The following is a 27,985-nucleotide window of genomic DNA, read 5'->3' on the forward strand; positions in this document are numbered from 1 at the left end:
GCAAACTGGTTTTCCAAGCGTGGCCCTTAATTCTCTGAAGGAATGCTTGCTTGGCTGGAATCCCTCCTTCCCAGCCGCGTGGGGATTTGAGCACAACCTGTGTTCAAGCCTCCTGCCCCTTCTAGCTGGTAGAGGCTTCCTTTGCTCTCCTTGTTATCCGGCTCCGAAGGGAGCCAGTATCCCAAGGGATACTTGGCAGGTTATTTTTAATATTTTTATTACTTTGGAGTTCTGCCATGTGTGTAAACATTAAACGTGAGTACACGAATACAGCAAGGCTACGTGGGTCATTCTTTCCACCACTTGTTTGCTATTGGCCTAGACGTGAGCAGGTGCCATGCAGGTGTATCCCTTTGATTTCGTGTACTATGTGCTCCTAATGCATCAAGCTACGTGTTTGTTTCTAGCTGCCAACATCCTCTCCTCAACCAAAGATGGTGAACTTGACAGTGGAAGGGTTGAAGTTCCTGACCTGTGCTTTCATGGCCAACTTTTGACATAAGGAACTAGATGCCAGAGACGTCTAATTGTAAGGAAGAGGCCAGCACAGAGAAACTTGTCCGCTGTGCTGATGCAGTCACAGAAGCTTCAAAACACAACTGAGCAGGGGCGCCTGGGTGGCTCAGTCGGGTGCTGACAGCTGAGCCTGGAGCCTGATTCTGTGTCTCCCTCTCTCTCTGCCCCTCCCCCACTCCTGTCTCAAAAACAAATATTAAAAAAAATTCAAAACATAGTAGAGCTTCGGTGGTCCATCCAGTTAATCCTCGAGGGACAAAGGGGGCTTTGCTCCTCAGTCTTGAGCTAAACCAACCTCTCCGTCCCCAGGATATTTCACACACCATCCACCCAAGCGTCGTTCATACGCCATGACTAACTTCACCAGTGACACCGGCTAAACTGCCATTTCCCCAAACTCACACAAGCAAAGAAAATAGCTCATTGTGTTGGCACAACATTAACACACGAGTCACACACCGTGCTGCTTCATAACCGGCAACAGTTCCGGCTCCCCCGGAAGAGGAATGCAAAGTTCTCTGTAGGCTACAAAGATGTTTATTTGTTTTCACGGAACTTAAGCGGCTCCTTTTGTCAGACACAAAATTAGGGCTGAGCAATGGCTTACATTTTTAAAATAGAGCATGTTTTATTCCCCTAGTTCCATAAAAAGTGTTACGTACGAGCAATCTGTACATCTTGCTGGTGAATTCACATAGTCCCTGACCCTCTGATTTCATCGTCTCCAGTGTCTCTGTTCTGTTGGGACCACCGGCCGGAGTGGAGTGGAGTGGAGGTGGGGCTTACTTAGGAGAGGAGGCCATGGCTATTTGGTTTGATGATTGGTTTTATTGCTTGCCCTGTCTTTCCACTTCCTCCATGGAATCAAAGTTTCAGATTTCAGCTCTTAAACCTGAGGGACTGTCAGCTTTTCTTGCATAGGCATTGCTGGGGATCTGAAAGGTATGGAGACCGGCAGAGAAGGTGGTTGGGAGCACGAAGCCAACTGTGTAGACAGACCAGGCCACAGGAGGAATTGCCCACATTCCATGAGGCCTCTCACTGAGCCGTGTAGATGTCCTTGGAATTAGACCCCAGAAAGGCAGTTCCAACGTTAAATGGGTAAAACCTTTTGGCAAGGGGCTCATTGCTTTAAAAGGGGAGAAAAAAAAGCCACTTTAAAGATGTTGCAAGTGGAGAATTTGTCCCACAGAGCTTCTTGGAAAAGAACTGAAATTACGGACATAGGTTGCTAAGGCTTAACCAGGGAACTGTCAGCAGCCGGGTGGTAAAAGGATGGTCAGTTTATGGTATCTTGGGTTCTCTGTCACACACGTAATCAGGCAAACAAACAAAACCTGGAACTCCCTCGACCATGGTGGCAGGGCAGAATTTGTTGAATTGGGTCCCTAGTGTGGACAGTGCTTTGTGTGGGCAGGGCCTGGAGGGTACATTACGTGGATCCCACAGAAAGCAATTCTCTCTGGTTTGCCTGCTCCTATCTGCTTCGAGGACAAAAATCTCAATTTGGACCTGTGTGCCTGAGTTTCTGTTCTTAACTAATGTCCTTAACAGCAAATGGGAAGACCTCAGGTCAGGTCAAACACCCTTTACCGGGTAAAACTGGCTCAACGGAAAGTAATTACACATCCCCTCCCCCAGCTGGGGTGTATTATTTTGCATTATTTCCGCACTTGCCTCCCATTTACAGCAAGTGCTACTAAGTTTCCTTTCTAGAGAGTGATACAAAATCTTTTCCTATAGAACGTAATTTCAACTCAATTAAAAATGGGACTAGCAACACAATGTAAACATTGTGACCGCAGTTCTGGAATGTCTGAAGCTGGAGATCTAGATTGAGCAAAGATTGTCTGAGCTTTCTGCACGCACAGTGTCCAAATTCACCCGTGGACCAGGCCCGGCAGAAGCCGAGTGATGCCATTAGGACTGGACAAAGTTTCTGTATTTTACCTAAACAGGGACAAATGGCCTAGTTTCACGAAATGAGAGAAAACCTGCCTGAGGTAGGCGATCACCCTGTCCAGATGTGAAGGTTGTTGAGGATCAATGAAACACACCAGAAATACTTGTGGGTTTTCTTCCCCCCGAAACAAGTATAACCAATGTCAAAGTGTTGATGCTAATTTAGATCCTGATTACCTACTGGGAAATCTTAAATTCTGCTTCATTAATTGTGGCCCTGGCAGCTGTTTTGCAGAATATTGCTTATTAAACCGCAGGCAGCCTGACAGCAGATATTGGAGAAAGGGGAATTTTTAAAACCAGCTTAATGAATCACTGCCCTTTAAGAAGTGGAGCAGAGATGAATCCCTGGGGCTTCTCCAGACTAGAACCTCACCACCGAACTTCCAGAAGGAATGTTTTGTGGAGGTGACAACTCGATTTGTGATGTTTTGCTGACATTTTAGATTAGGTATACAAGCCCTCTGATAAACAGCATTTGCAACATGTGTGGAGCAAAATGATTACAATTATTAACAGAAACCCTGGATTTTGCTGGGAAAGGTAAAACTTATTCATGAGAACATAGCAATTAGCTTCCTGTCCCCACCCCACCCCCAAAAAGCTATATCCTAAGACTAACCCCAAATTTCTATCTAAAGGAACTAGGTTTGCAGGCCCACAACTGAAGAGTTCATCAAGGCTTTGCAGCTGGAGGTTTAAAAAATCCCACTTTGCGAAAATATCTGACGATGAAGGGCACGGAAACCAAGGTAATGCTGATTCTCACGGGTGCAAACAGCTTGTGGATGGCGTAGGCCACCACGAAGGTACTTGTGCCCGCCGCCATTTTTGACTGTACCAGTGACTCCTTAAATCCGAGTTTAAGCAGGACTGCAGACATGTCCACACCGCTGGGGGAAGAGGCAAAAAACGAGACACAGAGAGAGAGAGAGAGAGAGAGAGAGAGAGAGAGAGAGATATTATTACTGCAAGGGATTAGACAATCAATTTGCCTCTAAGATTTATGGTATTTAAAAAATTTGGGGCGCCTGGGTGGCTCAGTCGGTTAAGCGGCTGACTTCGGCTCAGGTCATGATCTCGCAGTCCGTGAGTTCAAGTCCCACGTCAAGCTCTGTGCTGACAGCTAAGAGCCTGGAGCCTGCTTCGGATTCTGTGTCTCGCTCTCTCTCTCTCTCTCTGCCCCTCCCCTGCTCACGCCTCTGCCGTTCTCTCTCTCTCTCAAAAATAAACATTAAAAAAAAATTAAAAATTTAAATGTGCTGGAAGTTGCAGATGTATAAAAAATTCATAGGAAAAGTGTTCTCATTCACCAAGAATCCTACATGATAGTCTGTTACTGTCAGAGACCTTACCTTGAAATGACCATGTAAAATACGCCCAAGGAGATCAAGGAGATTCCAATGTGCAGCGACACTCCAACAGCACCATACTCTTGAAAAATCTTTCTCAGCTGCTGTGACTTGCTTGGCTTTTTCTCCTCCGTGCTGCCGCCGTCCCCGCCTGTCGTCGCAGTGAGTTTGCCGGGGTCCTGTGCACAGACCACAGAAGGGGAGATGTGCTGGGGCAGGAATCGGCGGCTTTCGTGTCGCACAGGGTTCCGCTCTCCTTCCTACCCAGTGAGAGACCAGCTGCTGTCCTTCCTCAGTCAGCCGAGGCTCCTGCCCATGTCAACACTAAGCGTGCTGAAAGGCTGGGTATCGGGTATGATCAACAGAATGATGGGCCCCCAAGATGTCCAGGTCCTAGTCTCCAGAACCTGTGAATATGTTACCTTACGTGGTAAAAGGTAAGATTTTGCAGATCTGACTACATTAAGGGTCTTGAGATGGGTAGATCATCACTGATTTCCCGAGTGGGACCAATGGAATCACAAGGGTCCTTATAAGTGAAGAGAGGGAGGCAGGAGGGTCAGGGAAGGTGTGAAGACAGAAGCAGAGTCATAAGCGCAGGGGCGGCCCTGCGGCTTTGGAAGCCGGAGGAAGGGGCCACAGGCCAGCGAGTGCATGTGGCCTGTAGGAACTGGAGAGGTCAGGAAGTGGATTCCCCCTCAGAGCCTCCAGAAGGAACCAGCTCTGCTAACGCCTTGACTTTAGCCCAGCTGAGACCCATTTTGGACTTCTGGCCTCCACACCTGTGAGGTAATAAATGTGTGTCGTTTTAAGTCCCTGGATTTCTGGTGAGCTGTTAGAGCATCAGCAGTAACTAAAACCTTGGGTTCACACACTTGGGGACAGGGATGATGCTTTATTAAGCACCTTCTCCAAGCCAGGCAAGGCTCAGATGCTTCTCTCCACCTGCTATAGACTTTCGTCCTCACAACCGCCTTCTAGGTAGATCCTAACTTCCTTCCTAAATCACAGAGGAGCAACACAGGTTTCCAGAGGCCAAAGAATTGGCCCCAGGTCACCAAAACTAGAACCCAGGTAATCTGGGTCCACAGCCGGAGCACATGACACCCATCCTCGACTCCACAAAACAAGGGCGGTGTGTGCAAAATAAAATGGAGTGGAAGCTATGGTGTATTTACCACCAGAATCGAGGTTTACCCCTGAGCTCTGGACAGAGGGAGGGATGATTCCTGGGCCATAGATGCCCTGCCCGGGGTTTGCATAGAAAGGACGCATCTATTAACATTTATTGAGCACCTACAGGGCCTGGATTGTTTGGGAGAAACAACCCAGGAACACTGGATTTCTTTAAAAAAAGAAACCTCCAGGGCTCCTGGTGGCTCAGTCAGTTAAGCATCTGACTTCTGCTGAGGTCATGATCTTACAGTTTACGGGTTCGAGCCCCGCGTCAGGCTCTGTGCTGACAGCTCGGACCCTGGAGGCTGCTTCAGATTCTGTGTCTCCCTCTCTCTCTGCCCCTCCCCAGCTTATGCTCTAAGTAAATAAACATTAAAAAAAAAAAAAATGTAAAAAGCTCCTTCTCAACATGGAGAGTGCCTTGTTTATGAGAGGATTTCTTGAATCCTAATGACCTGTGTCACAGCTCTTCCTGGGAGAAAGTATCTGGGTCAGTTAGCTCCGGTTCTTGGCTTGTAGCAGGATGGCTTTTGCCTCGTATTTTTAGAGTGTGCAGCGTATGGAGCCACACTTCAAAGGCAAGAGGGAGGAGCGTGACAACCCAGAGTCCCCAGGAGGTAGGAACAGGACTCCCTGAGGGAAAATAAAACAACACAGGGACCCAGAGCAGCACCTCCAGACCCTGCAAGGTTCCTCTGGGCCGCAGGGGACCTCCCAGCCCTGTGGGCTTAAGCTCTGGCTCAGCAAGTGGGGCGGGAGCCTTCGTATGAGTTCCCAGGTGACCCAGATGCTGCTGGTCCGTTTGTACCTCTGTCCAGGGGTGCAGCGTCTGATTCTGTGCTTTGGGGTGAGGCCTGGGCGTTGGGATTAGTTATCAGTTGCCCGGGGTTGCCAGGTAAAGCCCCTGCTTCCCCATCCTGCTTCACCTCTCTCTGCTCTTTCCTGCCCTCATGTCCTGCCATCCTGCATGTTCTCCAGGAGGGTCTTCCCTTGTCCTCAGATGCACCTGCTGTGCAGCTCACTGGGGGCTCCTACCCATAAGCCTCGCTCTGGGAATTAATCTCAATTTCATTAAATGTTCGCATTCCTGGGAATCAAATGTGCAGGCCACTTGCAGAGTTACGAAAACAAAGACTTAACCAAAGGGGAGGGGCGGTTGAGATCCCGTACTGGGTCATGGGTCTCAGAGGGTGCATTTTTTTTTTTAATTAATTAAGTAACCTCTACACCCAACGTGGGGCTCGAACTGGCAACCCTGAGATCAAGAGTGGCACTCCGCCGACCGAGCCAGCCAGGCACCGCCCCCCCGACCCCCCCCCCCCCCCCCAGAGTGCATTCTGATGGGCAGTAATGCGTCACTTATGAGAGGTTTTAGGAAAACCATCTGTGTCCTCAGGATAGGCCCCTTCTACTGAGCCAGGCCCCAGGCTTAGCACTTTAAAGGTGTCATTTCATAAAACCCCTCATAGTAAACCCATGAGTAGGCACCTCTGTGGCTCCCACTTAGACAGATGGGGGAGACTGAGGTTCTGGGGAAGCGGCAAACTGGCTGTGGGTGCCTGGCTGGGTCACTGCACGGGCCACATGAGGCCACATGACTTCTGCAGTCAGACTCGCCTTCTTGTCCTGTAAAGGCTGAATATTGCTAAAGTTCTGGAACACTCTTCCAGGACTCCAAGGCTTTGGTGGGGAGAAGGGAAACCAGTCAGTGCCTTTAGGCTGGCCAGCACGTGTGATCGTCCCTTCCCTCCGAGCTTCCATCTGGCTCTGGCACCCACCGGCCAGGAAGGCTGCTCAGAGCTCAAGTTCCTTCCGATAAACAAGGCCCCACCCGCCTTGTAGCTGCTGAGGAAGCCCTGGGACGGGAGCCACCAGATGGCAGGCGCTGATAGGACGGTAATCTACAATCTACCTTCCAAGTGCCAGACAACGTTCTGAGGCTGAGGAGGGAGAAAGCCCCTTTCGTTTTCCACCCCTGACACTTGGCCCGACCGAACTTAATCATGCCCTGTCAGTCCATTCACCAGAACTGAGCGGAGCTGTCTCTGTTGAGGGCTCTTTTCTTTGCAACCTCTATTTTGGCAAAATGCCTTTTGGCCAAAAAAGAAAAATACAGAGGCAGCCAAACTTCCAGCTACAGAATAAGCAGCATCTACTGCAAAACAATGGGAGGGATAAACTATTCAGACACGATGGACCATCTCCTGTTAGGCAGCAGCAGGGTTCAGTGCTAACTTTCTAGAGTTTGAATCTTGGACGGTTTTCTTCCTTTCATCGCGGTAAAGGGAAGTATCTTTGAGCATTGTGAGCCATTCGGTTTTCTTCCTAACCCTGAAGGAGACTGAAGAGGCTAAAATAAAGGAATTTGGGAGGGGGTGACTTGTAAGAGTGGGAGTTTCTCAGGCATTCATTTCTTTGTGAAATAACGCGTCAGGTACCTGTGATATGATGTGTTAGGCACTGCCCAGGGTGCATACAACAGTACACATCCCCTAGCATCTGTGCTTAGCCAAAGTGCTTTTACATCCTTGCGTGTGTGTGTGTGTGTGTGAGTGAGAGAGAGAGAGAGAAAGAGAGAGAGAGAGAGAGACTCCTCCCCTCAATCCTAATAGTTATTAAAATACAAAAGGCTATTTGAGAAGGGGCAGGAAGGTTTGAGGAATGAGCCAAAGATTTTGTTCAAGAGTTGCTCACATTGTTTGGAGTGACACCTGTTTTCACTGGGTCACTAGGTAATGATAATACCAACCACTACATTGTATTTACTTTGTACCAAGCATGGCTCCGAGTGCTCTGAAAATATTAATGCAGATCATGCTCACAACAACCCCGTGAGACAGGCACTACTGTTATCCTCACCTAACGGAAGAGGATCCGGGAAGCCCAGAGAGGTTGAGTTAACTTTCAGACGGTCACGCAGGAATTATCTGTCAGAGCTGGAATCTGAACCTGCCGAGTCTGGTTCCAAGGCTTCCGCTCTTAATAACTAGGCTCTGCGCCTCACTTACTCACGGATAACAGCTCTACGTGAGGCACTGCTGTAAGTGTAGGGGACAGCAATGAACGAGACAGACAAAACTCTACCCTCAGGGGGCCTAGGGTCTAGTGGGAGGGTAGGGGCAATAAACAAAAGCAAAGCATCAGGGCAGCCAGATGTGACAAGTGCTGTGGAGAAACACCAAGGAGGGGAGGCAGACGGGTTGGACTGTGGGCAGGGACGCTGCCGGTTTAAATAAGGTCATCAGGAAGGGGCTCCCTGAAAAGATAGCACGTGAGCAGAACCGACAGAGATGAAGACACTGGGGCTCAAAGAGAGCCAGTCATCTCCCCAAGATTTCCCTCCCATAGTGTGAGTGCAGGCAGGCTAGGCAGCTCTGTTAGGTGACACACAGGCCACAGAATTGGGTTAAGTGAAAAGGGCAGGATTCTCGCAGTTACAGTGGAGACTCCCGCTGAAGGCAGACGTGGGTGCGACTCTCAGGTACTTAAATTCCTGGCACATTTGGAGACCCCAGCCGCACTCCCTACTCCCAGCGGCCAAAACCAAGGTGCCTGTGAGTAACCAGGGGCAGTTGACAGGGGCACCCCTCCACCTGCTCTCAGGCCCCCCCGGGGAAGTGTCTTCTCAGGGAGGTGACACTTTGATGCGTATGTTCTGTCCCAGCATCCTGTTAGGTTCGATCCCACTTGGATCCTGCCCATCTACCAGTAGCTCACGGGGCCCTGTGATTTACACATTTACTGTGACAATGACAACAATAGCTAACGTTAATTTAGAACGTACCCGATGCCAGGTACGCACATTACCTTGTTTCACACTCAAGCTCCATGAAATGTGAATTATTAACATCCCATTTCATGGGCGAAGAAACTGAGAAATAGAGAAGTGAAGGAATCTGATCAAGGCCACAGAACTAGTGAGTAGAGACAGGAATGCAGGGATTCTGCGACCACACTCATCACCACTGTATATACACATCATGCACATACATACACACGTTCACACATGCTCACATACACAAACCTGCCAGTGCCTGGGCCTGGGCTGGGGACAAAGCTAATACTGGCTGACGGGACACGCAAGCAAGTCAGGAGACCGTTACAGGTGGTAAGTGCAGGACCGATGGGGGGGAGGGGGAGGGCAGTGGAGGCACCCAAGGTATCACTGGTGGTCAGGGAAGGCTTCCTGGAGGAAGGGACAGGTGGGCTGATCCACGAAGAATCACTAGGAGGCAGCCAGATATGTGTAGAGGGCTCAAGACTTAGAGACAGGATCTACTGGTTACCAGACGGTGGAACAGGAGGCAGAGTCAGGGTGTGAGTCCCCAGGGAACCATCATTCAGGAAGCTCCACGGGCACTGTGCTCAGGCCTGCTTCCCAGCTCTTCTGGGGAAGGTCCGACTTTTAGCCCTTTGAAAGGTCAGCAAGCTGGCTCAGAGCCTTCGGCCTCCTTGGGGTGAGGTCGCTCACACAGCTGGGGAGCGGAGGGGCTGAATCCCATCCCCTGGTGAAGGGACGGAAGCGGGCAGGGCCTGAGGCACTCCTCCGCAGGAGGCCGGGTTCTTGGAGTCCCAGCTTGTTAGGTCCTGTGTCTCCAGACCGCACTACTTTACTACTGTTTTTCTTTAAGAAGATGAACTTAAAAAGCAAACAAACAAACCTGTAACTTTTTTTTTTTTTTAAAGGAAAGTCCCGTATTACCACTCCGAAGGGAAAGAGTTTTCACTTACCACACATAGAAGGCAACTGAAATGAAACAGGATGAAAAACAGTGTGTTTCTTGCCCGAGTCTTGCCTGAAGTCTGGCAGGGAGGCCTGGTCTTTTGGTTAGATAAAAAGGAGCAGCTGCAAGTGCTGGGAGGTGTTCAGGGCGGCAGCACCCCCGGAGCCGTTCTCCCCCGCCCAGTGCGGAGGACGTTCCAGAGCCACTTGCAGAGGGAACAACTCTGACAGCCAAGTGAAGGCCTTAATACCAAGTTCAAGCCCCAGCTATAATACTCTGGGCTATCACCACTGTGCCGGCCGACGCTTTGGGAACCTGGGGCTCTGACAGAGACCGTGTGACCTTGGGCAGATCACCAGACCTCCCTGAGCCTCAGTTTCTCCGCCTGTCAATTGGGAGCCTCGCTACCTCGGCTCGTAGGGATTGGGGCCTTGGGAACCCTGGAGGGGCTCGGCCTCGCACAGCTGGGCGAGCCAAGCTGTCCTTGCGCGGAGGTCGGCCGGGATCCCGGCGCCCCAGGAGCAGGGTGGGGGTGCGGAGGCTTACCTGGTGGCCTTGGCTGTGCCCGCGGGCCGCACGCAGCAGCGGGGCGTCGGGCCCGGGCCGGAGCAGCGGCAGCAACAGGGGCGGCGGCGCGCAGGGGGCAGCGGCACCCAGGAACCAGGTAGCGCGAGGCCGGACCCGGGCGCCCACCCGGCCCGCTGGGCCCAGCAGCGCCAGCAGCCCGGCCATGGCGCGCGGCGAAGCGCTGCCGCGGGCGCAGCGGACCCGAGAGGGAACGAGCGCCGGTGGGCGGGGCCCGCCGGAGCCAGAGCCCAGAGCGGCGTGGGCGGGACCGGAGCCGCGCGAACCCTTCCAGGCCCCGCCCACCCGCCCGGCCCCTCCGGCTCCCGAGCCGCCCGATCCCTCCAGGCCCCGCCCACCAGACCCGCCCCTCCGGAACTCCAGCGGCACGCGGGGTGGGAGGGGCGGGAGCCGAACGCGGAGTGGGCGGAGCCGGACCCGGAGGCCCTGGCCGAGTTCGCCGGGTGGGAGGTTCGCGCGTGTTCCCCACCTTTGGAGTTTATGCGGCGTGGATTTCTGCCGTGTTCTGTAGGTTGCAAGAGTCAGGGGGGCAGCCCAGATTCGAGAGTAAGGGGGTTAGACTCCTCCGACGTGATGGAAAGTGGCGAGGTCACGTGAGGAAAGCTTATGGGATGGGAAATATTGTTGTGACCATCTTTGAGAAATACAGTGGGCCACAGTATTTGATAACTATTAATTGATGATAGTGATAATAATAATCTTTGATTTCCATTCTACAGAAGAAGAAACTGAGGCTCAAAGATTTTCTCAGGCTTGACATCTTTAGAATTTTTTGGTTGAAATTAGAGGATTCTAAATGTTTCCAAATCTTTGCTATCTTAGGCAAAAAAGAATTTAGCACGGGGAATTAGTGCTTGGAAACTCATCGGAAAAGCTAGAGAAGTGGGCAGCAGGCTGAGCCCCCAGGAGACTCTCTGGACACACTATTGAGTGGCCGGCCAGAGAAGCAGCCCCCTCAGCCACAACTGGGAAGGTGGGCGTCAGGAGTTGGCCGGTGGAATGAATGAATTCTAGAACACACTGCCAGAGCTGTGATCCGGGGGGTCAGGAAACTGCTGCCACCGCACCTGCTTTCCAGCTCCCACAAAACAGGTTACTGGACTCTGGAAAGGGGGAGTTGTGTCTGCCACAAATACCCTCCCATACCCGCGGCCTGGCGACCGGACACCTGAATTCTGCTGCAGAAGGCCTCCGCGTCTCAGCAAACTTGTTTCCCAGCACCAAAGAGCCCAAGCCGCAGGACGACGGCTTTGCCCCATGTCCGCCTTCAGAATATTGTGTCAGTGCAACCAATTGGCAGAGACAAATTCACATCCAGAAACTCAACTGCAAAGGAGTCTTGGAAACCTTAGCCTTTCTGCCCGGAAGGTTCTGGAAGGAGCTGGGAATAGACGTGCCTAGATTCAGTTGGGCAGCGAATGAAAACTCTTTCCGGAACCCTCACGCTTCCACCCACCATGAAAAGCCCCTTCTGTCCCATTGGCTAGAACTGTGTCACATGATCCCTCTTAGCTGCAAGGGAGTCTGGAACTTGAGGATCTGGCAACCACAAGCGGAGCTGGCTTTGCTGCAGGCACGTTGTCTCCCCGAATACAGTTGAGGTTCTGTTGGCAAAGAGGTGGTGGAGGGTGGGCCGTGGGGGGTAACTCACAGATGGTGTCACAGGACTGTGTGCACGTGTGGCAGGGAGTAGGTAACGTGAGAATGTGTGCAAGTGGGAAGCGGCACACGTTGACCCTGTGTGTGTGTGTGTGTGTGTGTGTGTGTGTGTGTGCGTGCGCACGCGTGTGAAGGGTTGAGATGGAAGGGGGTGAGGTGCTGAAGGAGAAAGATTCCTCCCTTCCAGCAGAGAAGCCCCTTTTCCCAGTTTCCAAGGGAACACGTTATTAATCCGCTCTGGGGTCCAGGGCCTGTGATTACTCACCGTGACTTGTGTCTATAGGAATGTGGGGGCTCCATATGCCCCCACACAGGCAGAGTGACTGTGTTAGGATGCAAAGTGGGCAGTGTTTGGGACCAACTGCTGCGTTTTTTCCCAGTGCATATTCTCTGGCCATACCTGAGTCTTCCTGTGGACAAGAGCATTTTTCTTCTCCTTCTCTTTCTTTGTTAGGTTATGCAGTGACTGTCGCAAATGTTTTCTGCCCAGAGGGGAAGCTTGAGTCTTGACTCATTGCCCCGGCCACCTCCCTGTATCCCTCCATGCCATTCCCCACCTCCTTCTGTTTCTGCCCCTTTTCCCAAGGCAAACCCAAGTGCCCCCACCCATCCATCACTTCTTGCATCCCGTCTGTTCCTTTCCGATCAGCATTTATTATTCTGAACACTTGCTGTGGGCCAGGTACCGTGCTGTGTGAAAGGAAGGCCTTGTTGTTTCAAGATCTGGTGGCTAGCCTCATGGCTGTGGTGTGGTACAGGCCTGGCTTAGAACCTGGCTCAGCCCTGAGCCGGGGCTCCAAATAAGTCTTTGTTAAGTGGCTCCAAATAAATCTTTGCTTCTTCCCTTGTAGGAGGTGGGAGTCATAGCATCCATCTCAAAGGGTGCTGTGAAAAGTGTACGTGATAACATGTTAAAAGCTGCAGAGCATTCTACGGTGTTGGTGCACCATGGTTTACTTAATCCAGTCTCCTAGTGATGGATGTTATGGACTGAATGTTTGTGTCCCCTCATCCCACAAGTTCCTATGTCGAAGCACTAACTTTTGGTATGATAGTATTGGGAGATGAGGAATTTAGGAGGTAAATAGGGTGAGGTTAGGTCATAGCGTGGGCTCTCGTGATGGGATTAGTGCCCTTATAAGGCGTGGAAGAGGCCCCACACCCTCTCTCTGGCTGCCATGTAAGGCCACAGCGAGAAGGCGGCCAGCAAGCCAGGAAGATGGCTGTCACTGGCCCCGGACCAGGCTGTGGCACCCTGATCTCGGACTTCCAGCCTGCAGAATGGTGAGGCAGAAGCTTCAGGTGTTCAAGTCCCCAGTCTGTGGTATTTTGTTAAGGGAGCCCAAGTGGACTCATACAGATTATAATGGATATATATATAGGCGATTTCCTTTTTTTTTTTCTTTTTGCTCTTATAACGTGGACTTAATGACCAAGTCTCCCAGCCCTTTTTTCAACACCAATTATGTGTGATGTTTTGCAGCAGCAGATCGCATTAGTAACTCTCTCCGTGAAATAATCTCATCCCTTCATATACTGGCGTGTTCAGCGTGTCCTTACTGGGTACAGATGATGTGTGTGGGCTTTGCTTCCATCATGCAGCGCCTGCTGATACTTGTCCCTGTGCGGAGGGAGATGTGCATTTGCTCATTTGTTCAGCATCTATGCATTCAGCATCCATGTGGTGCTAAGTGTTGTGCTAGGCATGAAGGAGACGGAGAAGTACAGGTCCGGTTCTAGTCATTGAGGCGACACACACAGAAAGAGCCCTCGACTCCTTCATTCCTAGGATGTGGGGCTCCCCCTGCACCCCTTAGGCTGGTGTTGACAAAGGTCACCAGCGGTAGCTGCAGCGTCTCACTTCAGAGTGACCCCTTTCTCCTTCTGGCTCACCCCATGGGAGCCCTGCCCCTGTTTGAACTTGGACTCACTTTGGGTCATCTTCTCTGCTTTTCTCCATCTCTCTGGGGAAGAATCCGGGCTGAGAACGTGGGCCATGGGGGCAGACGCACCTGGGTGTGATTCTGAGTCTGCCACTTACTAACTGTGGCACCCTGGCAAATGACTCCCATCTCGATGCCTTGGGGTCCTTGTCTCTGAAATGTGGACAATGACGGTAAGCACCTCAGTGCTGGTGTGAGGCTTGAGTTGGACACCAGCGTTCAAGTGCTTCGCCTACTGCCTGGCCTGTGGTGGGAGCTCAGAAAACGTGCGTGGTAAGGAGATTCTGAACCCTCCCGCCCCACTTCCTGCCTTGTTGGGTTCTCTCTTCTTTTTTCCACTAATAAGTAGAAGACTGGGGACTGATGACACTTTGGGGTTTGGGGCCAAGATCTTGGGGCTCTGGGGTCAGATTTCCTGGGGGCGTGCCCCTGCTTTACTGTGCACTATGTGACTAAAGAAGTCACTCAACGTCTCTGAACCTCAGTTCTTTGTGAAATGGGAACGATGACTGTACCCACCTGACAGGGTTGCTGTGAACATTAAGAGGAACTGTGCACACAGGGTACTTGGAATGGGGTCTGGAGCATACAATGCCCTCCAGAAAGCTAGTCATAGTACACGTGGTGTGTACTTCATCCGTCCATCCATCCATTCATTCATTCATTCTGAGGAGAGGGTGAATGATGTGGGGGAGACATAAATAAAGGCTTCGAGGTGGGGGGCTCGGGGCGTGGGACCTGAGCTGTCCAGTTCAGTGAAGCCACTCAGGGAGAGACACTACTCATAAAACCACCCCTGAGAAAAATGTTAGAGGCTGGAGGTGCTGAGATGCACCTGAGACTCTCCCCTCGATTGTTTTGGAGACAGAAACAGATCGCTGTTTAGTGCTTAGGAAGGATCTGGATTAATTGGGACTCTGATCTCTGAAGATTTCTTTTTTGTGTGTGATGTCTGAAATGGTTGCTAATGAGAACGTCTGAAGTAGTTCCTAGTAACGATTTACTGACTACTGCCTTTACTGAATCACATCTGAAAAGCATGGGGTCTAACAGGACACAAAATCAATATCCATAAAGCAAACCAGCGCCTACCTGTTCTGTTGGCAATTGTGGTGATTTTAAAAGCTTGATTGATTTTTTTGTTTTGCCCCTAATAAATAATACTTGCTCACTGTAAGAAATAAAATTCAAATGAGATGGTGGGTAACTTTGTTTATTCCTTCAACAAACACATTTTGAACACCTGAACTCAGTGCGGGGCACCATTCCAGGTGCTGGGGGCACACTCGTGACCTAGGAAGACACAACGTCCTGCGGAGCTTGTGCTCTACTGGGGAAGAGATGTTGGGGACATATAATTTAAAACAAAAGCTCCTGACAATCCAGAAAACCTTTTCACAGAAGGGAAAGAGAAATAAAAGTTTTATTGTTGAATAAACATTAAGCCAGGGTGGGATACATATCACAGGCAATTCACCCAAGACTGAAAGAAATCTCACCCTTTTGTGCCACTGAGCAGTTGCAGCCCATTACGCCCGTGTTCTCAGGATAAACGATAACTCGCTCTCAAGGAAGAGGGCTTGAAAGCACCGTGTGTCACACAGTTCATCTCAAATCCACCGGTAATTGGGACGGCCACTGTGATTGCTAATTGTCTCTCTCCAAAGCGATAGAAAAACTTCTCGTGTCTCTATGACAAGCCCGAGATTCTAACAGGGAGCTAGTCACCTAAGTGAGCCCCTCCCCTCCACTGCTATCTTTCTGCAGGTCCACATGTCAAAGAGATGGCTCTCAGACTCTGAAGAAACACATTTCTGGATTGTAAAACTGGCAAGCGATGATCTCACCTTTAAAAAGCTTTGCGTGCATCTCGCAGGGGCAGAAAAGGAGTTTTCAACTTTTCTAAAGGAAATGCTCTAAGAAAAGGAGGGGTCTCTTTTTGCACCATGGAAAATTCATTAAAATTTTTTAAGAATTAGTTTTGAGAAAGTGAGCAGGGAAGGAGCAGAAGGGGGGTGGGTGGTGGGTAGAGGATCTGAAGTGGACTCTGTGCTGACAGCAGAGAGCCTGATGCTGGGATTGAACTCATGAACCGTGAAATGACCTGGGCTGAAGCCAGTCGCTTAACTGAGCCACCCAGTTATTCCAAATCCTTTTTTTTCAACTTGATCTCACTCTTATATAGACAGGCATTAAGTAAGTATACTCTGATGCCGGGCAGCAGTAAGTGCCATGTGGAAGAGAGGTAAGGGATTGGGGAGCAGTGGGTGGGGTGATTTTAGATTGGCTGGTCTGGTAAATGTCATGGAAAAGTTTCTTGTGCCCTGAGCCCGCAGCAAGAGAACCAGGGAGGGTCCTTCCAGGAGCCAACAGGGTTAGGGCCTTTGTGTCCTTCCAGGAAGCTTTCTACATGTGAATAGTCCCATCTAGTTTTGTCTTTTTTTTTCTTCCAAAAATGGGATTATAATGTGTCCTTCGTTTGCTTTTTTACCCACTATCCTATCAAGGACATCTGTCCATGTGGGCAAATACAGAGCAGCCTAATCGTTCTGTTGTTTTTTTTTTTTTTTTAACATTTATTCATTTTTGAGAGACAGAGAGAGACAGCATGCACGGTGGAGGGGCAGACAAAGGGAGACACAGAATCCGAAGCAGGCTCCAGGCTCTAGGCTGACACAGAGCCCGACGTGGGGCTCGAACCCACAAACCGTGAGATCATGACCTGAGCTGAAGGGAGATGCTTAACCGACTGAGCCACCCAGGTGCTCCGACCTGATCTGTCTTTAAATGGCTGCATTGCATTCTCTGTGGTGGCCGTGCCAGAAGGGTGTTTACCCCTTTTCCTATTTGACGGACATTTAGGATCTTCCCAGTGGCGGTGAGAGTCAAGTTCCGGAGCGAAGCCCAGGTTCAAGCTGAAGCTACGTCACCTTCTTCCTATAAGGCAGGAGGCAGGTCCTTACCCTGTGCCTCTGTTTCTGCATCTACAAGACGCGGACAGTGATAGCAGGTACATGATGGGGAAATTGTGAGGATGCAAAGTATTAACACATGGAAAGTGCTCAGAATACTGTCTAGCTCAGAAGAGTGGCTGTTAGCTATTATAAATTATATCAATAACTAATGGTTGTTCTCTTGTTGGGTTATAACTGTTTTCTCGTTCCCTCCTTCCCCTCCTCCCTTCTCTCCTCCCTCAAATATTTCTTGAGCATCTGTGATCTGCCCCGTATTGTGCCTGTTACCGGATGGAGGGCTCGGCGCGGTCCTTGCTCGTCTGGAGCTCCCATTTTGGGTGGAGTTGATGGACGGTGAACAAATAGCCAAGCGAGGATAGCGTCATGAATTGTGGGCATTGGGTGGTCGGAAAGGCCTCCCTGAGGAAGAGGCATTGGCCATCTGAAGGATGCAAAGAAGCAGACACGGCGCGATCAGTGGGAAGAGGCTGCCAAGCACAGGAGGTGGCAGGGTGGCCTGTCCAAAGAGGTGAGCTTGGCGTGCTGGGGGGCGGGGGGGGCAGGGAACTCAGAGGAGCCTGAGTGGCCGGAACAAGGAGTGAGGGGCATGACCGGGCCAGAAAAAGTTGCCAGGGGCCAGAGCAGTCGATTTCATTCTCGATGCAGTGTTTTCAGCCCACGAGCACCGCAATCCTACCAGCGTGTTAATCAGGTCCCTCTGTGTTTCTGGTGTGCAGATGGGCTGGGGGAGGAGAGACCGAAGCAGAGAGCCCCCGGGGGAGGATTTTGCAGGCTGGAGGGGGAGGGAGAGGGAGAGGGAGAGGGAGAGGAAGAGGGAGAGGGAACGTGCCTTGGGCTCTGGTGGTGACGTGGGGGCCACGTGGGAGGACACCAGATGCACGAGGGAAGACTTGGGGTGGGGCTAGGACAGAGAGGACTCCGGGATTGTCGACCTCGCGAGGTCGCCGATAGCACGTGACTCCGGGTCGACCCTGCAATTGGAGAGCCCTGGCCCCGCCCCTGACCCTGGAGTTGGCCCCGCCCACCGATCTGGGGAGGGAGCCATTTTCACGGTTCCGCCCTGGAGGGCAGCAGGTGGTGTTGAGCCCATCCGGACGCTGACTGAGCTCGGTTGAGGCCTCTGTGTAAACTGCAAGCTTCTGGCGGTGGGGGCGGAGAGGTGCCCCTCCCCAGGTTCCCTGGCTGCTTAAAACTGCCCCTGGGGTGGCCTGCCTCCGTCTCCTGTGTCTCTCTGTGCTGCGTGCGCTCCGTGCGCTGGCCGGTTTCGGATGCCAGGGGGACCCGGGCGTTGGCACCTGCAGGGCTCAGGACTTCACCCCCAGCTCCGGAGGGGCGGCGGGCCATCAACTGAGTGGGGAAGACGAAAGAAGAGCCGCCTTGTGGGGTAAGTCAAGATTCTCCCTTTGGAAAGGTTATATTCCAGGGTTTGCGAGAGACATCAGTGGGAACTGAGTCCCATTCGTCCGGGAAGCCAGGCACGCTGGGCCAGTTCTCAGGCTTCCACACGCAGGGACATTTTAAAGTGATGTTGGTACTTGGATGACCCGGAAATGCGTGCGCGCGCGCGCACCAATCGCTCATTTGTCTCCTAGCAATTTGGAAGTGTTGCTCGTTAGCCTTCCTCGGTTGGCCTCAAGCTTTGGGCACCGTTCCGCCGTCCGGTTTTGACCTGGGTCAGTGTGTCCTAGAACACTGGGCTCTAGCCTGGCACCGCCACCGACTGGTTTGTGGGAGTGACAAGCAAGTGATTTGAAGTCCTTTAGCCTAGTACATCCTCACCATGTTCTCTCTGTAAGATGGTGACAAGTACCCAGGACCACCACGCCAACGAGGAACTCAGCAGGCAGGGGAAGCATCCTGGAGGGGTCTTGGGTGGGTGGGGGGCAAAGCCATTTGATTTGCTTAGTTTCCCCTTTTTTAGTAGATTTCCAAGAAAAAGGGTGGCAGGTGGGGAGGCATTTGACCTGCCAATACGTCTCCAGGAATAACGGTTTTTATTACTTCCAGATGCGGGCTCCTGGCGTTTGACTTTTAGTACTGCTAGTGGCTTGTTAGCTGGCCTTGGCCAAGTTACTTAACCTCTCTGAGTTTATTTCCTTCTCTGTGAAATGGAGATAATAATATTATCGACTTTATGGGAATGCTTGAGGTTCAGTGGAGGTAAGGTTCTTGGAACAGAGCCTAGCACATAGTAAATCCATGGTACTTGCTCTTGTACTCCTCCTGGACGGGAGGACCACTACTCATCATTCTTGTTATTATATTACTATTACGTAGAGGAGATTCCGGCCTGACGTTGATAGCTGCCAGGCTCTGGGTGCTTTTTATGGATTGTCACGTTTACGGCTAAATGCAACCCCTGGGGTGGGTATTCTCATCATTTCCATTTTGCAGACGAGGCAATTAAGGCTTAGGGAGGTTAGGGGAAGGATATCGGGGGCTGCAGGGCCCTCCCTGACGTTGGGGGTGGGGGGCTTCCTTTCTTCCCACGCTATGCGAGTTCATTGAAGCCTTAACCCGCAATATCTGGGGCACGCTCCGGGGCTGACTGCGTGCTCGTGCACGAGGGCGGTCTGCACCCGAAGGTGGCTCGGCCTCAGGACGGGCGTCAGGGCACCTGAGTCCCGCTGTTTTGCAGCCAAGTGGTACGTGCAGGTGGTTCCCAGTGAGGGATCCTCGAGTTTTTTCACCCTCTATAGTGTGGCCCGGCGCACGCCTAACCCTGTTCTGAGCGTCCTTGCCCAGCAGGTGGCGCTGCAGGCCCTCCCGAGGCTCCGAGCGCGGAGAGGAGAGGCCCCTGCCAGGACTTCGTTTTGGGGCGAGTTTCTTACCGTTTGCAGATGCGGCTGCTGAATTCAGTTCCCTGGGCAATGGAATCTCTGGCCCGTTCAGCATTCCCTAACGCAGACGAGTCGCGGATTCCCTTTTGTAGGAAGCCCGTCTTAAATTCAGGGCTGAACATGGAAATAACCTTACCACTCATTCCTCTGAGTGCTTTTTTGGGTCGTTGTCCTTTTGTGTTTAAATTTTTTGTTACACCAGCATGGGTCCACACTTAGGCAAGATGAATACATCAATTGACATAATGTCTTCAGGGAGAAGTATGTGAACTCAGCAGGTATGATTTTCCAGAAGAGGACCTGAGTCTCAGACAGACAAAGTGAACGGAGAGGTAGAGCCAGGAGGGGACCCCGAGTGGTGTGGCTCCAAGGTCGTTTTTTCCCTAAGTCTCCCAGCTATTGGGTAATTATCCTCCTTCCCACTTTCCATGTCCCCCCTCCCCCTACTGAGTCTTCCAGCAGAAAATGGGATCTTTATTGGCAGCAGTGAGGGGGTGTTGGAAGAAACAGGATAAAGAGAAAGGGGATGTTTTCTGAGGAGCGAAAAGTGATTCTGGGGTACTGCACAGCAGCTGTGTTCGTGGCTGGGGACGGGTCTTTGGGGTATATGGGGTGGGAGGTCATCCTGGGATCAGGAATGGCAAACCCTACCTCCCCCACAGGGACAGACCCTGTGTAAACCACCATACCCACCTAAGGGGGCAGCTGCCTCTGGTTCCGGCACATCGTGTGCCCCAGGTGGTCCTGTCTCCTGAATTCTTAAGATAAGCTGCGTGGCAAATTGCAAAGGTGGTTGCAGATTCTCCCCCTCTCGTTCCGTGGTGAGGTCTGTTTTCCACCCCTTGATTCTGGCTGGTCCGTGACTTGCTTTGGCCAGTGCAATGCAGCAGGGGTGGTGGTGTGTGTGTGCATTTTGAGCCGGAGGCTCAAAGGGTCTTGCACACTCTGCTGTTGCTCCTAAAAATGGTCACCGTGGGAACAAACCCGGCTAGCCTTTCTGGAAGAGGAGACCAGGGAGAACAGAGTGAGTCATCCCAGCTGAAGCTGTCTTAGACGTCCTGCCCCCATCTGAGCTCCAGAGGACTGCAAACACCCGAACAAGCCCAGCAAGACAGCCAAGCCAGCCCAGACCAGCAGAGCCATCTGGCCGAGCCCGGTCCGAATTCCTGAACCCCAGGGTCACAAGACCCTGCACAGAATGCTGCACAGAAAATGCTGACTGACCCAAGCCTGCTGTCTGCATTTAAAGAATGTAAAATCTCATGGGTGCCTGGGTGGCCTCAGTTGGTTAAGTGTCCGAATCTTGGTTTTGGCTCTGGTTGTGATCTCATGTTTCATGGGATCGAGCCTTGAATCGGGCTCTGTGCTGACTGTGTGGAGCCCAGATTCTCTTGGGATTCTCTTTCCTCTCTCTGCCTCTCTCCTGCTCATGCTTGCTCTCTCTCTCAAAATAAATAAACCTTTGAAAAAAAAAAAAAGGATGTAAAAATCTGATTTTTAAATGTTGGCAATGAGTTAGAAACAAACAAGGAGACCAGTCCTCCCAAGTCTTTAGAGGTTGAACCAAATATGTCTGAGTTCTGGATGGGGCCCCAGAAATCACCAGTTGGCAAACACTGCCATAAAGCCTATGGAATAGAAACAGATCTTGGTTTCCTGCTTCCAGCAATCTTGCACATGTAAATTGTAGTGAATTTATAAATACTGAATGTTAGTGTGGAAAATGATTTATTGTGCTGCCCCTCAAAAGGGCACTCATCTGTGTGGGCTCTCCTCTTGGGATATGGAGTTTCAACTTTTGTATCTATGGGTTTCTTTGTTTGAGATGATCTCTTGGTCTCGTTTAAAAATAGAATCTTTATGCTTCAGTGAGGTACAAAGTCCTGATCTCGTTACCTACTGCAGTGAGCCTGGACACCAGCAGAGTTTAAGCTTCTGCACATCAATCTGCTTTAATAACTTCTGTGGTAAATAATTAAGGGTATTGACTTGGCTGAGGAAATGAGTATTTTGAATCAGCGTCCCTGAGCAGAGCCAGGCGAGGAAGCGGGAAGAAACCAGACTCTTGTTTCACACTTAAGATTTCCAAGGTTTCCAAGTTGTTTTCCCCGCATTGTCTGGGAGACATTCAAGAGCCATTAAAAACAGTCTTGGTCCTAAACAACTGATATAATGAGACAGATGTAATTCCCTCCGATTTGCAAAACTGGGAAAGAAAAGAAAAAAAACCCAAGGGGTAGGAGTAGCCTCTGATTCTTTCAGGGGAATTTATCTCCGAGTTATTCACTGGTGGATCTTTTATGAGGCTGAGAAAGGATTGTGATTGTACGTATTTTACATAATGGAGCTCAGCTTGCTGTCCTCTGCCTTCAGACTTGGAGAAGGCCTGGCTCATTTGTGCTCAAATACTTTTGATTTACTCCCATTTCATGAGCCGCGTTCAGGTCAGCTAATGGATGGGGGAGGGGGGGAGGAGAGACACCACCGTTCCATAGAGCATCTTTTCTCTGAGTGTGGAGAGGGACTGTCAGCATCAGGATCACCTGAGTGGGGGTAAGGAGATGGCTTAAAAAAAATTGTGATGTAATTGACATACAACATTGTATAAGTCTGTGATGCGTTGGTTTGATGGGCTCATGTACTGCAGTATGATGACTATAGCAGTGGTAGGTAACACCTTGATCATGTTACATATTTCTCAGTGTGTGTGTGTGTATGTGTGTGTGTGTGTGTGTGTGTGTGTGTGTGTTGAGAGTGGTGAAGATTTAGCTTGTCAGCAACTTTTTAAAGTGTTGTCTAAGTTCTTTTTAAAAAAGTTTTTTTTAAGTGTTTATTTTTGAGAGAGAGAGAGAGAGAGAGAGAGTGAGAGCAAGGGAGGGGTAGAGAGAGAGAGAGGGAGACACAGAATTCAAAGCAGGCTTCAGGCTCTGAGCCATCAGCACAGAGCCCGACACGGGGCTTGAACTCATGAACCTTGAGATCATGACCTGAGCTGAAGTCAGTTGCTTAACCTGACTGAGACACCCAGGTGCCCCAAGATTTAGTTTGTCAGCAACTTTGAAGTTTATAATACAGTATTGTTGACTGTAATCACTGTTTTGTGCATTAGATCTCCAGACCTTATTTATCTGCTAGTTGTACGCTTGTCCCCTTAAAGAACATCTTGCCAGTTCCCATACCTGCTCCCCTCCCCCGCCCTGCCCCAGCCCCTGGTGACCACCATTCTATTCCTGTTTTTGCACGCTCATTTTTTTTTAGATTTCACATATAAATGATGTCATACAGTATTCATCTTTCTCTGTCTGATTTACCTCACTTAGCATAATGCCTCCAACAATCCATTCATGTCACAGATGTGGCAGATTTCCTTCTCTCTCATGGCTGAATGGTATTCCACTGTATAAGGCCACATCTTCTTTATTGATTCATCCATTTATGGATGCTTAAGTTGTTTGCACATCTTGGCTGTTGTGAATAGATCTACAGTGAACATTACCTGATATGCAGATATCTCTTTGGGACACTGATTTCAGTTCCTTTGTGCCCACCAGTGGGATTGCTGGATCATGTGGTGGTTCATTTTTTTAATTTCTTGAGGAACTGACATACTGCTTTCCATAATGGCTGTACCAATTTACATTCCCACCAGTAGTGTAGAAGTGTTCCCTTTTCTCCACATCCTCACCAACATTTGCTATCTCCTGGAGGATGGCTCCTTTAAAAAGCAGATTCTCGAGTCTCGACTAAAGCCACTGATTCAGAATCCCTGTGGATGGGGACCTGGGACCTGTAGTTTTAACAAACCATTCAGGTAATTTTTTGCAGTGCAGAAGACGTGGGGAGGGGGAGCAGCAGAGTGGTAAAGGGTGAGCTCTGGAAAGCCTTCCCTTTTGTCTCTTTGTTAAAATGTCTAAGCTTAAAGGTCTCAGTGAGCTGCCAACGTGGAGCCTAGAATGCGCAGGGAGTTGGCTTTGGGTTTGCCACTAGGATCAGGAGACAATTTTGCAGAAAATTTAAACCATGTTTTTGCTCAGGCTAAAAGTATCAGCCTCTGGTTGCGTGTCTTTATGTTACCTGAAATACTGCCATTCAGAGCTAGCCTAGTACTGTGAAATATGGTTCTTCAACAGGATGGCTGACTCTGCGATAAGTATAGGAGTTATCTACTGCTGCAAGATGCATTACCCCAACACTCAGTGGATTAGACAACAATAGACATTTATTATTGCTTACAATTTCTGTGGGTCAGGAATTTAGCACCAACTTCGCTGCGTGGTTCTGGCTCACGGTTTTTCATGAGGTTGCAGTTAACATGTGGGCCAGGACCACTGTCATCTGAAGGCTTGATTGGGGCTGGAGGATCCGCTTCCAAAGTGGCTCCCTAACATGGCGGGCCAGTTGGGGATGGCTTTCCCTAGGTCAAGTAATCCCAAGAGAACAAGGCAGAAGTCGCAACGTTCTTTATAACCTAGCTTTGGTAATCATACAGTGTAATTTCTGTGATATTCTATTGGTCGAATAGGTCAACCCTGTTCACTGTGATACATTTTGGAGTTACGCAGACGTGAATACCATGGGCGCCCAGGTGGCTCAGTCACTTGAGCATCCGACTCTTGATTCCAGCTCAGGTCATGATCTCACAGTTTGTGGGATCGAGCCCCATGTTGGGCTTTGTGCTGAACAGTAAGGAGCCTGCTTGGGTTGGTCTCTCTTTCTCTCTCTCTCTTTCTCTTTCTTTCTCTGCCCCTCCCCCACTTGTGCACAATCACACACACTCTGTCTCAAAATAAATAACTTAAAAAAAATGTGAATACTGGGAGGTGAGGATCACTGGGGACCACACTGGAGGCTGGCTGCCACATGAACAGCATTCACCTTGTCATAAAAGTAACAACTGCTGTTGGTGGAGGGCTTCCTATGTGCTAAACATCGTACGTGCTCTTTACACACAGTCCTGTAAAATAGTTTGCATGCTATTTATTGGTTTTCAACATTTCGAATTGATTCCCAGGCCAAGCATGAAAGACTTAGCTTTTGTGTTCAGAGGTCAGCAGGAATTGAAAATCAGAACTCTTTCAACACATAAAACAATGGTATGAGCATACTGTTTAGAGCTATAGAGGTGAGCAGTGAGGTGTGTTAGTTGGAAATTGGTGCCGTGTGCCCAGATGGAAGGATTCTGCCGAGGGGAAGGTGTGGAGGAGGGGGAGACATTTCCGGGACTTCCCGGGGGGAGCAAGCGTCGGTCTCAGACTTGAATTTCTAACAGTGTCACCTGTTGATCGTTAGCACACAGACTGCTGGGCCCCATGCCCGGAGTTTCTGCTTCAGCTTTCCTGGGGTTGTGTAAGAGAAAAAACTTATGTTTCTCTGCCACTGGCACAGAGCGCTTCTGTGACCAGATGGGTGGGTTTTTTTTCTCATATGGACCAATTCTCCTGATGCCTGCTGGATGTCCTACAATTCAGTTGAGTTCTGACACCATCAGCTTGGAGTTAATGTCAGACCCCACAGGTTCAGGGCTCATTTCCACAAGACTCACCCTCTTCAGATGCCAGTCACAAGTAAAAGGTTGTCACCTGTGCTCTGACCAGCTGGCTATACATTGGGGTTCTCATTACCCCCCTGCCTTGGGTTCAGTAATTTGCTAGACAGCTCATAGAACTCTGGGAAACACAACCACCCTGTCCCAGACAGTCAGTCATGTCTTAAATCCCCCTGCCACCCTAGCCTCTTCCCCTGGGAAGCTCTCAACCTGATGAAGAAAATGGCAAGACAAGCAGAGATGAAATACAGTTGTTGTTTTTTTTTAAGACTTAGAAGAATGCCAACTGTGGGACTGGTATCTCCCCCCCCCCCTTTTCTGTTCATATATGGAAGCATGAATACTTTTGAATTGACTAATTTTCCCCTGTAATTTTATTTCAGAACAATGGCTTCTTAGAAGTCTCCATGGTACCCAGGGAAATGATACAGATGAGCCCAAGTGCCACCCATTGTACAGTGATAGCATCTCTGCAAAATATTACCCCTTGTCTGGAATACATGTTGGATGTTGGCTTCTTGCATCATCCATTTATTTGTTCATTCATTCGTCTAGTGAATATTTACTGGGTGTCTTGTACGTATCAGACACCGTTCTTGGTGCTAGGGCCACCACAGAGAGTAACAGAAGACAAAATACTGCTCTGAGGGAGCTGATGTTCTAGTGGGAAGAAGTGGGACAGTAAATAAGTAGATACTACAGTATGTGGGATACACGATCGGAAGACTAGCTGTAGAGAGGAAAGACAGCACGAGGGAGCGTGGGTAGTCCGGGAATCCTGAGCTGCCGTGGATTGGTGACATTTGACCAGAGACCTGAGTGGAGTGTGGGAGTGAGCCATGTGGCTACTTGTTGGAAAAGCATTCTGCGTCGAGAGAATAGTAAATACAAAGGTCTGGGGCCAAAATTGTGTTTTTGTTTGTTTGTTTGTTTGTTTTTTATAAAGGTGGATGAGAAGGTAAAAGATCCTAGTTTTCAGAGCCATCTGTGCTTTCTCAATCTTTAGCTAATCAATCCAGTTTTTCCTTTCCGCTTTATCTTCTGAGTTCTTTCCATTAAAATTGTGTAATTTTGGGGGCATCTGGGTGGCTCAGTCGGTTAAGCATCTGACTTCAGCTCAGGTCTTGATCTCGCGGTTGGTGAGTTCGAGCCCCGCGTCGGGCTCTGTGCGGACAGCTGGGAGCCTGGAGCCTGCTTTGGATTCTGTGTCTGCCTCTTGCTCTTCCCCTCCCCTGCTCATGCTCTGTCTCTCTCTGTCTCTTAAAAATAAATAAACATTAAAAAATTAAAAAATATATAATTTCTGTCACAATAACTTGTGTAAGTAAAAGGAAAACATAAACCACAATTGCTTTTTTAAAAACGATTTTCATTTATTTTTATTTTGAGAGAGAGAGAACCAGCAGGGGAGGGACAGAGAGAGAGAGGGAGAGGAAGAGAGAATCCCAAGCAGGCTTCACACTGTCAGTGCAGAGCCCGACCCCATGAACTGTGAGATCATGACCTGAGCTGAAATCAAGGGACTGATGCTTAACCAACTGAGCCACCCAGGAGTCCCAACCACAATTGCTTTTTAATTAGGGTGGAATCTTGTTAAGTAGAAGGCATTTTGTTTCTTGATCTGGATACACAAAAATGAGTGTGGTGCTGAATTGGGGCACAGGGCCTCAGGGGAGCAGTATTTATGCGACACAAAGAGGGACATTTGGAGTTGGAAGGGAGCCACCTGGGAGGGGACGGGTAGAGATGAAGGCTCTGCAGGAGTGAAGCAGACTCTGAACAATCCCCTGCGGTGGGAGACTGGAGGAATGGAAGAACAAAGACTTTTAAATCTGAAATAATAACTTAATGTTTTTTCAATTTATTTTAATTTATTTGCTGAACACTTCCTTAGCACTTAGCCAAATACGGTTTTAAGTGCTGTTCAAAATATGTTTTTGAGATACAAGTCATATACCACATAAAATTCACCCTTTTAAAGCCTGCAATTGAGTGGTTTTAGTATATCAGGAAATTGTACAACCATCATGGCTATCTACTTTCAGAACATTTTCATCACCCTGAAAAGAAACCTCATACCTGTTAACAGTCGTTCCCCAGATGTGCAAAATATCTACTCATTTAAGATTCATTGCAGCTCTCTAAGTTAGAGACTGTAATTACCCATCTCTCCCTGAGGAGGAACTGAGCTTGGGGTTCATAGGAGCTGGAATTTGGGTTCAAATCCAAGTCATCTAGTCTTGGAGGCAATGACCTTAACCATTATCCTCCCCCCTGCCCCGATCAAAAGTAACTTACTGATAATGAGTGAAGGTGTTTATTACACACCACAGGGGGAGGAGATTCAAAATGATCAGAAGCAACACTGGTCAGCAAATAAGAAAACAAGCTTCTAAAACAACCACTGTGTTTTGCTACCCCTCTTCTCATCCTTGATTTTTGTTACAGACCTGTTTTACATTAAAGTTTAAAACCAGCCTTCCTGTACTTTTCTCCATTTCTTTAAAAGAACATTTTTTTTTAACGTTTATTCATTTTAGACAGAAAGAGACAGAACCTGAGCAGGGGAGGGGCAGAGAGAGAGGGAGACACAGAATCTGAAGCCGGCTCCAGGCTCTGAGCTGTCAGCACAGAGCCCGACGTGGGGCTCGAACCCACGAATCGTGAGATCATGACCTGAGCTGAAGTGAGATGCTTAACTGACTGAG

The 27,985-nt window shown here is 49.7% G+C and overlaps 1 protein-coding gene and 1 long non-coding RNA gene across 3 annotated transcripts in view; one reads left to right on the top strand and one right to left on the bottom strand.

The window, feature by feature from the left end:
* Positions 1-1,030: 1,030 nt before the first annotated feature.
* Positions 1,031-10,538, bottom strand: FAM210B (family with sequence similarity 210 member B). Of its 2 annotated transcripts, none has more exons than XM_027046766.2 (3): positions 10,277-10,538; positions 3,834-4,090; positions 1,031-3,371 (listed from the first exon to the last, which is right to left on the bottom strand). In XM_027046766.2, exons 1-3 carry the CDS (start codon positions 10,460-10,462, stop codon positions 3,155-3,157), a joined length of 660 nt encoding a protein of 219 aa, XP_026902567.1. In that variant the 5' UTR covers positions 10,463-10,538; the 3' UTR covers positions 1,031-3,154. The 2 variants fall into 2 exon arrangements, with proteins under 2 accessions (XP_026902567.1, XP_026902568.1); XM_027046767.2 differs by having other exon boundaries at positions 3,834-4,009; positions 10,277-10,536.
* Positions 10,539-17,832: 7,294 nt separating this feature from the next.
* Positions 17,833-27,985, top strand: part of LOC128311085 (uncharacterized) — a 140,765-nt gene continuing 130,612 nt past the window's right edge. Inside the window, exon 1 of the long non-coding RNA XR_008289031.1 lies at positions 17,833-18,276. This is a non-coding gene — a long non-coding RNA (uncharacterized LOC128311085). The remainder of the gene's footprint in view (positions 18,277-27,985) is intronic.

The sequence above is a fragment of the Acinonyx jubatus genome, chromosome A3 (assembly GCF_027475565.1).
Source record: "Acinonyx jubatus isolate Ajub_Pintada_27869175 chromosome A3, VMU_Ajub_asm_v1.0, whole genome shotgun sequence".
In the NCBI taxonomy this organism is placed as follows: Eukaryota; Metazoa; Chordata; class Mammalia; order Carnivora; family Felidae; genus Acinonyx; species Acinonyx jubatus.